The sequence below is a fragment of the Mobula birostris genome, chromosome 15, assembly GCF_030028105.1.
Source record: "Mobula birostris isolate sMobBir1 chromosome 15, sMobBir1.hap1, whole genome shotgun sequence".
NCBI classification, from domain to species: domain Eukaryota; kingdom Metazoa; phylum Chordata; class Chondrichthyes; order Myliobatiformes; family Myliobatidae; genus Mobula; species Mobula birostris.
Genome location: NC_092384.1, coordinates 45,677,260 through 45,690,987, shown reverse-complemented (window position 1 = coordinate 45,690,987; position 13,728 = coordinate 45,677,260). Strand labels below are relative to the sequence as shown.

The window sequence follows — 13,728 nt, the reverse complement described above, 5'->3', positions numbered from 1 at the left end:
AAGTGGGAGGGGGAGGGGGAGATCCAAAATGATAGGAGAAGACAGGAGGGGGAGGGATGGAGCCAAGAGCTGGACAGGTGATAGGCAAAAGGGAAACGAGAGAATCATGGGACAGGAGGTCCGGGAAGAAAGACGGGGGGGGGGGGGACCCAGAGGATGGGCAAGGGGTATATTCAGAGGGACAGAGGGAGAAAAAGGAGAGTGAGAGAAAGAATGTGTGTATACAAATAAATAACGGTTGGGGTACGAGGGGGAGGTGGGGCATTAGCGGAAGTTAGAGAAGTCGATGTTCATGCCATCAGTTTGGAGGCTACCCAGACAGAATATAAGGTGTTGTTCCTCCAATCTGAGTGTGGCTTCATCCTTACAGTAGAGGAAGCCGTGGATAAACATGTCAGAATGGGAATGGGATGTGGAATTAAAATGTGTGGCCACTGGGAGATCCTGCTTTCTCTGGCGGACAGAGCATAGGTGTTCAGCAAAGCAGTTCATCTTTACAGTAGAGATTGCACATGGGGAGGTGGGGGTGTGACTGGGGTGGGATGAGGTATGGATTTGGATAACTGTATCTTCCATTGGGTGCTACCATAGCAGAACGGTTAGTGCGATTCTATTTCAGCTCGGAGCATTGGAGCTCGGAGTTCATTCCCGGCATTCCGTGTAATGAATCTGTACGTCTTCCCTATGGAATGTTTGGGTTTCTCCAAGTGCTCCCGTTTTCTCCTACACTGCAAAGACATCCCAGTTAGTAGGTTAATTGGTCATTGTAAATTGTCCTGTGATTAGGTTAGGGTTAATCAGGGATTGCAGGGTGACACGGCTTGAAGGGCCAGAAGGGCCTAGTTGTGCTATATCTCTAAATAAATAAACAAACAAACAAATAAATAAATAAAATGAGATAATTATTTGCTAAAGTATCTGAAATATGGTGGGTGAAGGAGATGGCCTCAAATTAAAGCAGTCACTTAAGACACTTCAGTAGTGGTCATATGTACATTCATAAACTGACTTTGTCCTTAGAAACCCTCTGTGCATTCTTTATCCTCCTTAACACGTGGTGCCCAGATGTGCACATTTTACTTTAGCTGAACCTAAATGGTTCTTACTTTTCCAGTAAGATGGTGGCACACTCAGATGCAGCGGCCTCTCAAGGGCCAACCAAAGCTGTTTTTGTCTTTTTTAAACATCTCTTTATGATTGCAAGACACTGCTGGACATTGAGAACTTCAGCTACTGCAGGTCTGCCCAATCAGCACAGGAGCTGGGCTTGGTGCGGGCCATGTTGCTACCCGCTTCAGAAAGGCGTTAAGAGTCGGTGCGCAAAGGCAGTGTGCGGTTTAACAGCGAGCGATTGTCTTGGATGTTTTTCTTGTGATCGCAAGACCCTGCTGGGCACTGGTGACGTAGAATACTGCAAGTCCAGTTCACTGGTTTACTGGTGAGACTGATGGTGGGCAAGCTGCTTGGTTTGATTATAGCGAGGACCAGGCCTCGGGTCAAATGATGATGACCTTCCGATTCTGCAGGAAGAAGTAGAAGTAGCTGTAAGATCACTGAAGAATGGCAAAGCTGCAGGAAACAAGACAACAAACAAGAGAAAATTTGCAGATGCTGGAAATCCAAGCAACACACACAAAATGCTGGAGAAAATATGGAAAAGAGTAGAGTCAACATTTTGGACCAAGACCCTTCATCAAGACTCATCAGGAAAAGTCAACATCCCCGCTGAGCTGATAAAATATGGAGGAGAGACAGTGATAGACATCCTCACCAATATCTGCAACAAAATATGGCAGACCGGGGAATGGCCAACACCCTGGACAAAATCACTTATCATCACTCTTCCCAAGAAAGGCAACTTTCAGCAGTGCCAGAATTATAGAACCAGCAAGTCTTATCAGCCATGCAAGCAAAGTGATGTTGAAAGTCATTTCGAAGAGACTGAAACCACAGGCGGAAGAAATAATCGCCAAAGAGCAGGCTGGATTCAGAAATGGAAGAAGTACAACAGACCAGATATTCAACCTGCGAATACTGTGCGAGAAATACAACCAACATCAATAGGATATCTTCCATGCGTTCATTGGCTTCAAGAAGTAATTCGATAGGATGTGGTCCAGAAGCTGATCCAAACCATCAATCATCTCTACATCAAAGCTAGCAGTGCGGTACTTGTTCAAGGCATAGTTGGAGAGTGGTTCCACACATCAGCTGGAGTCTGACAAGGCTGCCTCCTTTCACTCACGCTGTTCAACATTTTCCTGGAGCAAATAATGACAGGTGCCCTGGAAGAACCTATCAGCAGAGTCAGCATCAGAGGACAGACCATAACCAACCTCAGGTTCGCCGATGAACTGACGGATTGGCAGGAAGTGAGGGTGAACTGGCCTGCCTCGTGAACCGTCTGGATGATACATCTACCAGATATGGCATGGAGATCAGAGCAGAGAAAACTAGGCTGATAAGGAACAGTGAGGAGCCCATCGCAACAAAAATCACAGTCAGTGGACAAGAACTAGAGACTGTCAAACGGTTCAAGTGTCTTGGCACCATCATCAGCCAAGAAAGATCAAAGCCTGAAGCCCTTGCAAAGACAGCCCAAACAACAGCGACTCTGGCTAAACTAAAACCAATCTGGAGAGACAATAACATCACTCTCAGTTCCAAGTTGAAACTCCTGCATGCACTTGTGTCTCCCATCATCTTGTATGTGTGCAAATCATGGACTTTGACAGTAGAACTGCAAAAGAAGATCCAGGCAATAGAAACGAGAAGCTTCTTAAGGGTCCTTGTAAACACAAAATACTCTGCAGACGCTGAGGTCAAAGCACGCTGGGTTCCATCAGGGTTCCGGCCCAAAACGTTGACTAATCATTTCCATGGATGCTGCCTGACCTGCTGAGTTCCTCCAGCGTGTTGTGAATGGTTCTTGGCATCTGCTATACAGACCATGTCTCAAATGACAAAGTATGAAGAACCATCACCCGGCATATGAGACACTATGAAGGTCTACTTCCCACAGAAAAGACAAGGAAACTGAGATGGTTTGGCCATTTAACAAGATCAAGTAGATTCTCAAAGATCATTCTTCAGGGAATGGTTTAGGGGAAAAGAAAAAGGGTCAGACAGAGGAAGAAATGGACAGACAACGTTGCAGAGTGGATCGGAGAGAGCTTTACTGCAACCCAGGAACTCGCCCACACTGTGAGAGATGGAGGGAACTGGTGCCACACTCGCTCATCTGTACAGTGGCCCTATGACCCAGGTGGATTGCAGGATCTGTAACCGTGACCGTAAGGCCTCATGCTGCAGTGTTGCCTGTTGCAGTCATCAGGAGGGACGACGCTGGAGGCAGTGTGGCACGGCATCCGTGTTGGATTGGGGGCAGACACCTCTAGTGTTCGCTTAGCGGAAGACAAGCTGGATTGAGTATGTGCGTTAGTCTGCAGACGCAGAGGGCTTCCTCATGCTCTATCAACCTATGGGACACGCCACTTAGGGACTTGGGCTATTACTGTATGTTTACTCCAATCTTATATGTACTACGTGTACCTTGTGCTATGTATGACTGTTGGTACTGTGTTATACACTTTGACCCCGGAGAAACACCGTTTCGTTTGGCTGTATTCACAGATACTCATGTATGGTTGAGTGATAATTAAACTAGAATCTGAATTAAAATGTCAAGGTTTAGCATGATTTCCTAGTTGACTCTCACTGTCACAATTTACATTGTGTGTTCATTGCAGCTTTTTCTGCTGCTTGATGAATTTGCACTCCTGGTCCTTCTAAGCGTTCAGCTTCACCGATGTCCCTCTTTCTAAAAACTGACATTTGCCATGTTGCCAAATGTTATGCTATCTGTCAATTCTTAAATTCTACTCTATCAACGTCCAGGCCACTTGAGTTCTGTTATATGACCAATGTTGGACTTGATAGAGGCCAGTTAATGAAATATGCTGGTTAGTAAAGAGTCTCTCCTTCAGCCTGGCTGCTTCCTCTGGGCTAATGCTTTGAGTAAGTTCGTTTGTTATGTGCCGTGTCATATCACGTGGGCGATCATGGTCTTTACATGACCATGATCGTTCTTGGCAAATTTTCTACAGAAGTGGTTTGCTATTGCCTTCTTCTAGGCCGTGTCATTACCAGATGGGTGACCTGAGCCATTATCAATACGCTTCAGAGTTCGTCTACCTGGCATCGGAAATCACATAACTAGCACTAACTGCTTATATGACCCATCCACCACCCATTCCCATGGCTTCACGTGACTCTGATCAGGGGGTAAGAAGATGCTGCACCTTGACCTGTAGGCTAGTGGAGGGAAGGAGCGCCTTACACCTCCTTCGGCAGAGACGTACCTCCACCCTGCCACCCCTGATTTCAGAGTGTCGGATTGAAAAATGCTGACAACAATTTTCTTACTGTAACAAGAAGAACAATGGTTCAAATGCAAAAAAAATCGTTTATTCACCACTTGTTTAATTCCCACTATTTATGCACCCTTTAAAATGTGTGCTCCTATTTTCTAATTTATTATGGTGTACTTTGTCAAATGACAAAAAAAATCCAGATATACAACACCTATTGTACTACTTTATTAATTATTCAGGTATGCTTGACTTCAACAAATTGCTGTTGGCTACCTCTGTGTGAGAATTAATTTTAAATGTTGACAATAATCTTTAGAGTAGTAATTCTACAATTTAAATTGGACTAATATTTGTCAGATTTATTTCTTTCATTTTTTAAACAAAAATGATAAAATATGAATCTGCCGTTGTCTGGCATCATTGATATAATACAAAGGACTGAACTATTGCTTTCATGAATAAATAATTCTAAATCTCCTGCTGCTCAGATAGTCTTTACACTTTAATGGCAAATCTTAGAAACAGTTTGAGAGCTTCATAAGATGCAGTACATCACAACAAAAGTTCAATTGCATATGCACATTGCAACAATAACCTTAGATCTAAAGTCTTGCAAATATTGTCATGCAAGAGACCATTAGAGTACATGAAGTAAAAAAGAAAACAGCGTTTCACAGCTTTAAATAAAACTTACTAACTTTTCCAAAATCAGACAATCCTTTGACACCAGGCTTCACAAGGCCACTGTCCACCCTGCTGGTATCTGCCCTGCAAAATGAGAAACATGAAAATAAATGAGACCCTTACTTGAGCTGCTCTCACGATTACTATCTCAGAGGAAACATAGTTATGAACAGTTATAATTTATATTCAATTAAACATATTCTTACCATGGTGTATTACAGACGTGTGTTAATGTCAGGTAACGTACTCCAAGGTCATAGAACATTCTCAAAGCTGCTAGACTACTGTCAACTCCATGTCCACCTTCCACGCCAATAAGGCTGGCTATTTTGTTACTTTTAAATGCTTGCTTGATTTCTTTAACAAAATGAATAAACATTGTTTCATTTCATAGTCAAGTTTTGGGATATTGGATATGTACATATCATATGGAAATTTTCTTTGAAGATATAATCATCTTTATCCAGCATCAAGATCAAAGATTTTCTTAATTCTCTTTCCAAAATCTCAACTCCTGTCTTCATTTGTTCTCCTGCTAGACTTATTAATAAATTTGAAAGCAGCAGTAACAAAATTGATTATGAGGCGGAAAATAAGGACTTGTGGTGAATGGCTGTTTTTCGGACCAAAAGACGGTGAGGAGTGAAGTTTTCCAAGCTTACCTGGCACCTCAGCTGAGTTTGATAAATGTCAATGGTCTTGGGGTTATAACTGTGGAACTTACTGATGACAAAAAACTTTTAAAGAAGATCCGAATAGAGCTCATGAGGAGATAGATTGGTAGCAGGTGGAAGCCAACACAATGAAATTTGAGATGATACACTTTATAAGGAAAATTAAAAGATAAACATGTTAATATCGTAAGAATAGAGAGAGTTAGTAAAGTTTGTACACAGAAGTATGGTGGAACTGGAGTATTGCGGCCAGTTCTTATCTCCACACTCTATGAAGGATGTGACGACTTGGGAAAAGATATAGAAGAGATTTATTTGAATGGTCACAGTGAGCAGGCATTACAGCAATGAAGCTGGTTAACAGGTAGGATCAATTTACCCAGAGAAAAAATAGTAAGGTGGTTCAAACCATAATTGGTACCTCCAGTAGATTAAATCAAATAACTTGCTTGAGTGGCAAGGGTGGAAATTTAATGTGATCAGAAAAGAAACAATAGAGAGAGAAAAAATCTTTCCTGCAAGATTAAATGATATTTGCCTGTCAGAATGATCGGTACTATTTTCAAGAGCAGCCTTCAAAGTAGAAATAATAAATTCTTGAAGAAAAAATATTGCAAAGAAAAATATTGATTCAGTCTAAATGATTGTTATTTGAAAGGTGGGCAGTCTGCCTTCTATTATTCTGCACAGTTCTACAATTCAACTAATGGTCGAATATTTTCCCATCACCTGTAGGCTTCTCAGATTATAAGCAAAGTGGATGCATTGCATCATTTTGAAATACTCTAAATAAATTTGATTATCCAAGGATAAAAAGCATTTTTAGTTCACATACCATCAACTGTTGTTGCCTGTTGGAAATCTTCTGGAAACATGTCTATCATCCTTTTTATGACATCTATTTGTTCCAAGGTATGACGGACTGCATCTTTGTTCTGTGCATTGCAAGGCACGTAAGCAACCCAGAACTAATGCGATGAAACAGAAATACACATGAAACTGAACTAGCTAATCAATCTAAAACACTAAATTATTGGTGGCTTCATCCGCCAGCATTCAGCCATGTTTCGATCCATTTAAAATATATAAATCAACAGCTGGCAATATAACTTACTTTTGTTAAATTCTTGGAACATTAATAAGGCTGAAGGACATCTGATGGATGAAATGGCTGTGTTAAGCATAATTACATAGCATCTGGTTTGATATAATTCATTGTTATAAGTTCCACAAGAGGATTTGCCACATCTCATTTCCACAAAATGTCAGGAGAGAAATGTGCTTGAGCTGATTACTAAAAGAAACTCAGCTACATGATCAACAGGGTAGCAATTGGCTTAAATAATGTGTAAAAGGCACATCATCTACTGGAGTGCCTTGAAATTACAGTGTAGCCCTTAAAATCCCAACTCTGCTGCAGTAGATGGTGGACATACAAATAAGAGGGAAGAGCTTTTAACTAACTCACTTGACTCTTAGATAACATTACCACTCATCATCAGTCTTGGTAATTTGATTCATCTTCAAATGGCACTTCCATTGCCCCCCTCACCATCAACATCCTGCAGGTTATCACTGACCACATAAATATTTTGACGACAACAGCAGGTCAAAAACTGAATACTGTATCCTGCAATGTGACCCACCGGACACCAAAGCCTTTCTATCATCTAAAGTCAGGACCATGAAAGAAAATTCATAGCAGATCATAAATTTGAGACAACTAACACAAAGAAAGAGGAATTAGACAATTCTAAGTTGGAAATATATTGATGCTCCTTCATCAGTTCTGAGGCTAATTCCTGGAACACCACCCAATAGCTTTATGGGGCTATCTTTAGACTTCATGTAAAATATAGGAAGCTTCACAGCAGGATAGTAATGGTCTCACATTCTTATTGTCATTTTCTTTTCATTGTGCACCTACATAGTTTTCAGCCTCTGAAAGGAACATCATTCCAGGCCCCAAAAATCCCTTCCAGGTATGGCAACACTTCACATGCAACTCTACATTAGGGAGACCCGAAGTAGATAGGGGAACCACTTCGTCAAGCACCTTCACTCTGTCTGCCACAAAAGGTGGGATTTCCTTGTGGCCCCCCAATTTAATTCTACTTCTCATTCCCATTCCAACATGGTGGTACATGGACTCCTCAATGGTCACTATGAAGCCACCCTCAGGTTGGAGAAGCAACACGTCATATTCCAACTGGGTACCTTCCAACATGCTGACATGAACACCAATTTATCTAATTTCTAGTAATTTCTCCTCTTTCCCCTTCTTTCTTTTTCCATTCCCCACTCTGGCTGCCCTCTTCTCTTCTCCTCACCTGTCCATCATCTCCTTCTGGTGCCCCTCTCCCTCATGGTCCACTGTCCTCTCCTAACAGATTCCTTCTTATGCCATTTACCTCTTCCACCTATCATCTCCCAGCATCCCCTCCCCCACCCACCTTCTCTCACACCTGGTTCACTGAATACCTGCCAGCCTGTATTCCCTCCCCTCCTGCACCATCTTATTCTGGCATTCCCCCTTTCCTTTCCAGTCCTGATGAAGGGTCTCAGCCAACTGTTTATTCCCCTCTAAATATGCTGGCCGATTTGCTGAGTTCCTCCAGCATTTTGTGTGTGTTACTCAAGGTTTCCGGCATCTGCAGAATCTCTTGTGTTTAAGCTTTTCCTTTTGTATGTGGGCAATTTCTAACAATGTTATGAGCAATAAAGTATTAAAGGCCTGATTTATAATGAAGCTTTGTATCCAGGTTTCATTATTTGGTTCTAATTAAAGGCGTAGGTTATTTTGTAAATAATTTTTGCACTCTATAAACATAAATTAGGCACAAAAGAACCAGGAGGTGAGAATGAGAATGGGAATGGGAAGAAGTGTACCTGTCCACCAACCAAACCAGCCCGCAGCTTTTCAATGTTGGTCTGAGTAACATTCCAGTTCCTAAGGTCAACTGCAGAAAGATCATTGTGTACTTTCTTCCTTAGCTGCCATGGCAGGTCGTTGTGCCTGAAATAAGGGAAGTTAATATTTTTAAAAAATGAGTGAATTCTTATATACATATTAGTTATGGAGTAAAAAAGAAACATGGAAAGAATTCCCATACAAATCAGTTTCCAGTAGTCTTAAGTTAAAGAGAGGATAGGGAAGGTTGGAGTTGGAGAGGACACTCATTCAGAGTGAGACCAGAGTTGCCATGGTGATAAGGGATTAAAGAAGCCATCTGGTTGGTAGGTTAATGAGACAGAGTGAAGACCTAGCAGCAGGTCAAGCCATGTTAGTAGAGAGAGTGAAGGTGAGGAAGAGGATAGAGTGATACCATTTACTTTCTTGACTGAGTTATGCGTCTGATACACTGAAGATGCCAACATATATTTAAGGAACAGTATCTGTTCTTCCATCTAGGCATGTTTCTGCCTTCTGGACTCAATGATGTATTGAACAATTTCGGGTAACCTGCCTTCTGTGATTGTATTAGACCTGCTGCTGTAATGCTAACTCAGTTCCTCCAGCAGATTGCTTGTTACAGTTTTTTTACATGTTGATTTGTTGGTTTTCTTTTTTCCAAATACCTTCAAACATATTGCTCATCAGCAGCTTATTTTTATTTTAGAGATATAGGGTGAACAGATCCTTCTGGCCCTAGAAACTGCACTGTCCAGCAACCAACCCATTCAACCAAAGCCCATTCACAGGACAATTTACAATGACCAATTACCCAACTAATCAGGACACCTTTGGACTGTGGGGAGAAACCGGGGCACACGCAGAGGAAACCCAAGTGCTCATGGGAGGAATGTACAAACTCTCTTACAGAGGATACCGAATTGAACTCCAGTGCTCTGAGCTGAAATAGCATCATGCTAACCGCTATACCACCATGGCATCCCATTATTATCACAACTTGGCATCTTGCAATCAGAGATGTTACCCCCATCCTACAATTTCTCTCCAACCACTCTGCACTTGAAAATTTTGTCCCACCTCCCCCCTCCCCACAACTCTTTTCCTGTTCTGATGGAGGATCTCTGAACTCCAAAATTACATTTTTGGTTTTAGTTGGGTTTGGCATTACCAACTATTCCTGCAGATTTTGCAACTCTTACAAACCAGTATCTATTGTAGTTGCAATCTGTTTTACTGAAAAGTACCTGATTGTAGTATGTAAATCTTATGTATTCTATGAGACCAAACCTTAAAAAAATAGGTAAATGGACAGCAATTATTACAGCCTATATTACTGTAATTACACAGTTTTCTCTCTCTCTCACACATGAAACACATGGCCCTTCTCGAAGGGACATGGATTTGCAAATGCATTTATGCACTTCAGTGTATACAGGTATGAAGTTATATATTTTGACTCGGCAGAAGTTCACAAACTCTTTGTAAAAAGGATAGGATCTAAGACAATTGCATTAATGGGTACACAAATCACAAGAAATGACAGATTAATAATCCATAAGAATAATATTTTCAGAACAAAATTGAAAGGAAAATAAGTTATGCTTAACTTAAATAGAAATCTCAGTTATACTTTATTTGGAATATAACTTACTTGCCCAGCACCTTCCTCTGGGGCTCCTTCCCCTTCCCTTTCTTCCATGGCCTTCTGTCTTCTATCAGATTCCCCCTTCTCCAGCCCTTTATCTCTTTCACCAATTGACTTCCCAGATCTTTACTACACATCTCCCCCTCTTCCTGGCTTCACCTATCACCTACTATGTTGTACTTCTTCCTCACCTCCCTCCACCTTCTTACTCTGACTTCTCATTTTTTTTCTCTAGTCCTGTTGAAGGGTCTTGGCCCAAAATGTCGACTGTTTAATCTTTTCCATGGATGTTGCCTGCAGAGTTCCTCCAACAATTTGTAGCTGCTGTTTGGAATTTTGTGATTTGTTCTTGTTTTATATTAAAAAACAAACAAACATACAAGCACCAAAGAAGTTGCAAAAATGCAAGCTAGAATGATAATAGATCAGATTGGTTATTCTGTACCCATGGTACTCTGCAAAAGACACGTGTCAGAAATTCACTAAAGTGAAAAAGCTCTCAAACAATGAAAAGGTTAATTAAAAGTATCAAAATTACTATAAAAAACAATAAATAGTAAAAAAAACGAATCAAATCAAACACGAGGAAATCTGCAGATGCTGGAAATTCAAGCAACACACACAAAATGCTGGTGGAACACAGCAGGCCAGGCAGCATCTATAGGAAGAAGTACAGTACAGTCGACGTTTTGGGCCAAGACCCTTTGTCAGGACTGGCGAAGGGTCTCGGCCTGAAACATCGACTGTAGTTCTTCTTATTGATGCTGCCTGGCCTGCTGCGTTCCAAATCAAATCAATATTTTGCTTTTAAACTTGCATCAATTTTCTCTTGGGTATACCATCATGCAGTTTTATAAGAAAATCTACTGGTAGGTTGTTCCAAGCATCTTGGAGAACGTGCCACAGTTCTTCTGCAGACTTTGGCTGTCTCATTTGCTTCTATCTCTCCAGATAATCCCAGGCAGCCTCAATGATATCGAGATCAGGGCTCAGTAGAGGCTATGCCATCTGTTGCAGAACTCCTTGACCTTCTTTTCACTGGAGATAGTTCTTTATGTCTTTAGCAATGTGATTGGGGCCATTGCCTTGCTGCAGAATGAAGTTAGGACCAATCAGATGCCTCCCCGATGATATTGCTTGATGGATGAGAATTTGCTTGTATTTCTCAACATTGAGGATTCCACTTACTCTGAGCAAGTGCTCTGGAATTTGAAAAATTTGAAATTTTTGTATGAAACAGGAGGCAGTTTGTCCATAGAAGAGCTGGAAAACACTACATGGATGAGTGTCTGCAGCCGACAGCGAACCACAGTGCAGGTTCCCTGCAGTTTTGACGCTGCATTTCTGCAAACGGAGTTGGTAATCTGGTCAAAATTCCTGGAATCTTCACGGCTGAGAAGTACAAGCAGATTCTCATCCTTCACACAAAACCATCAGGGAGGCATCTGATGGGTCCCAACTTTATTCTACAGCAGGACAATGACCTCAAATGCACGGCCAAGGACATAAAGAACTATCTTCAGCGAAAAGATCAAGGAGTTCTACAATAGATGGCACGGCCTCTATAGAGCCCTGACCTCAACATCATTGAGGCTGTCTGGGATTACCTGGAGAGACAGAAGTGGGATAACCTAAATCTGCAGAAGAACTGTGGCAAGTTCTTTAAGATGCCTAGAACAACCCACCAGCTGATTTTCTTATAAAACTGCACGATGGTATACCCAAGAGAATTGATGCAATTTTAAAGGCAAAGGGTGGTCGCACCAAGTATTGATTTGAGTTAGCTTTTTTACTGTTACTGCTTTTTATAGTAATTTTTTTTAATATTTAGAAACTTTTAATTTCACTATTTTTGAAAACATCACTTTATATAACTTCCTTACATATGCCTAAGACACAGTACTGTACTCAAAATATTCAATAGGTTGTGGTGCATTTCTCTGCAAGGAGCTCATTAAAAATATGAATGGTTATATAGGAAACATGGAAAGAAGTAGTTTCCATTTCAGATTGAGGTGGGAATCGGGGAAATAACTGTATATTCATTAAAACATCTAGTGAAAAATTCAACGGAACCCCGAGAACATGCGTTTAAGGGAAAATCTAGATAAAACATGAAGTAAAAATAAGACTGTTGATGGGGTGAGATGAAGAATGAGAAAAAAAAACTCACGTCGAGCACAAACACTGGTATTGACATTCTGTGTTTCATACTTTTAAACATTGTGACATTTCAATAGCCATAATTCTGACAACAACAGGTCATTTCGGTAGGCTTAGGCCACTTCAAATAAATGCAGGTAGAAATGTTACTACAAAGATACTGAGAACTATTGGCATTCTTATTGATGTAGGAACAAATCATGCTATCACCCTGTGATATTTGAAATGGAAGAAAATAGCTTATTTCCTTGATCTGGACAAGTACTTTGATCTACCGAGTGAATTTGATGGCTTGTGCAACAAAGTTTCAAAGTAATTCTTAAACAACAAATACCGCGTTGCAGCAGCAGAGCGGTTCGTATAATGCTGTTACAGCACCTGCTGTAAGATTGGGGTTCAATTCCCGCCACTGTCTGTGAGGAGTTTCTACGTTCTCCACATGAATGTGGGTTTCCTCCCACACTCCAAAGAGAAGAAGTTATAAGCATGTTACGTTAGTGCTGGAAACATGGTGACACTTACTGACTGCCCCAACACAATCCTCACTGATTTGATTTGAAGTAAACGACACATGTCACTGTATGCTTCGATGCACGTGTGACAAGTAAGGTTAATCTTTTTCTTTAAAAGACAGGATTAACGTTTGAATATTCAGCCAACATTACGGAATTAAACTGCCTTTGTTTGAAACTTAAACAAGATGCCATTTGGAGCCAGGTAGCTTCCAGCATTCCCCAGGCCAATTTATTGCAGGCATTTCAGAAAGTGGCTGCACTGCAGGGAACGGCCGAGTCTTGTGTAACAGCAGCTGAAGCCCTGCCTTGCACCATTCCAATTGTTCCTTGATACCTCATGTTGTCAGAAGCCCTTTTCAACTATGTCTAAATGAATGTGGTGTCAAAGGCGTTCCGAAAGAGTTGAAATACATTAAATACTTCATTAAACCAAAACATTTATTTAAAAACATTTAACTATAGGAAATAGTAAAGGTAATAAAACATTAATATGTGTTAGTTGCAAGCTGTACCAGCCTCTCAATTCAGTACCTTACAGAACCACCCTTGAATTAATGGCTGGTGCAGGGAGTAGCAAAAACTCACATACACCACATTTGGCATTCTCAGTGTTCTGTACTGAGGTATAGAGATGTGGAAGTATCAAGTATGCCCATGCTTACTATAACTAGCCAGAACTACCAAGTAGAACCATCAGCAAAATTCAGTGCATACAAGCCTGAAAAAAAAATACTGCTCGGTAGCATTAATTTACTGGATT

The 13,728-nt window shown here is 41.0% G+C and overlaps 1 protein-coding gene across 1 annotated transcript in view; it reads right to left on the bottom strand.

Moving 5' to 3' along the window:
• Window positions 1-13,728, bottom strand: part of LOC140210291 (dipeptidase 1-like) — a 34,600-nt gene that overhangs the window by 20,502 nt on the left and 370 nt on the right. Inside the window, exons 2-5 of the mRNA XM_072279169.1 lie at window positions 8,621-8,747; window positions 6,567-6,699; window positions 5,264-5,414; window positions 5,072-5,141 (exon numbers count right to left, since the gene is read on the bottom strand). Of these exons, the coding sequence (XP_072135270.1) occupies window positions 5,072-5,141; window positions 5,264-5,414; window positions 6,567-6,699; window positions 8,621-8,747 (481 nt within the window). The remainder of the gene's footprint in view (window positions 1-5,071; window positions 5,142-5,263; window positions 5,415-6,566; window positions 6,700-8,620; window positions 8,748-13,728) is intronic.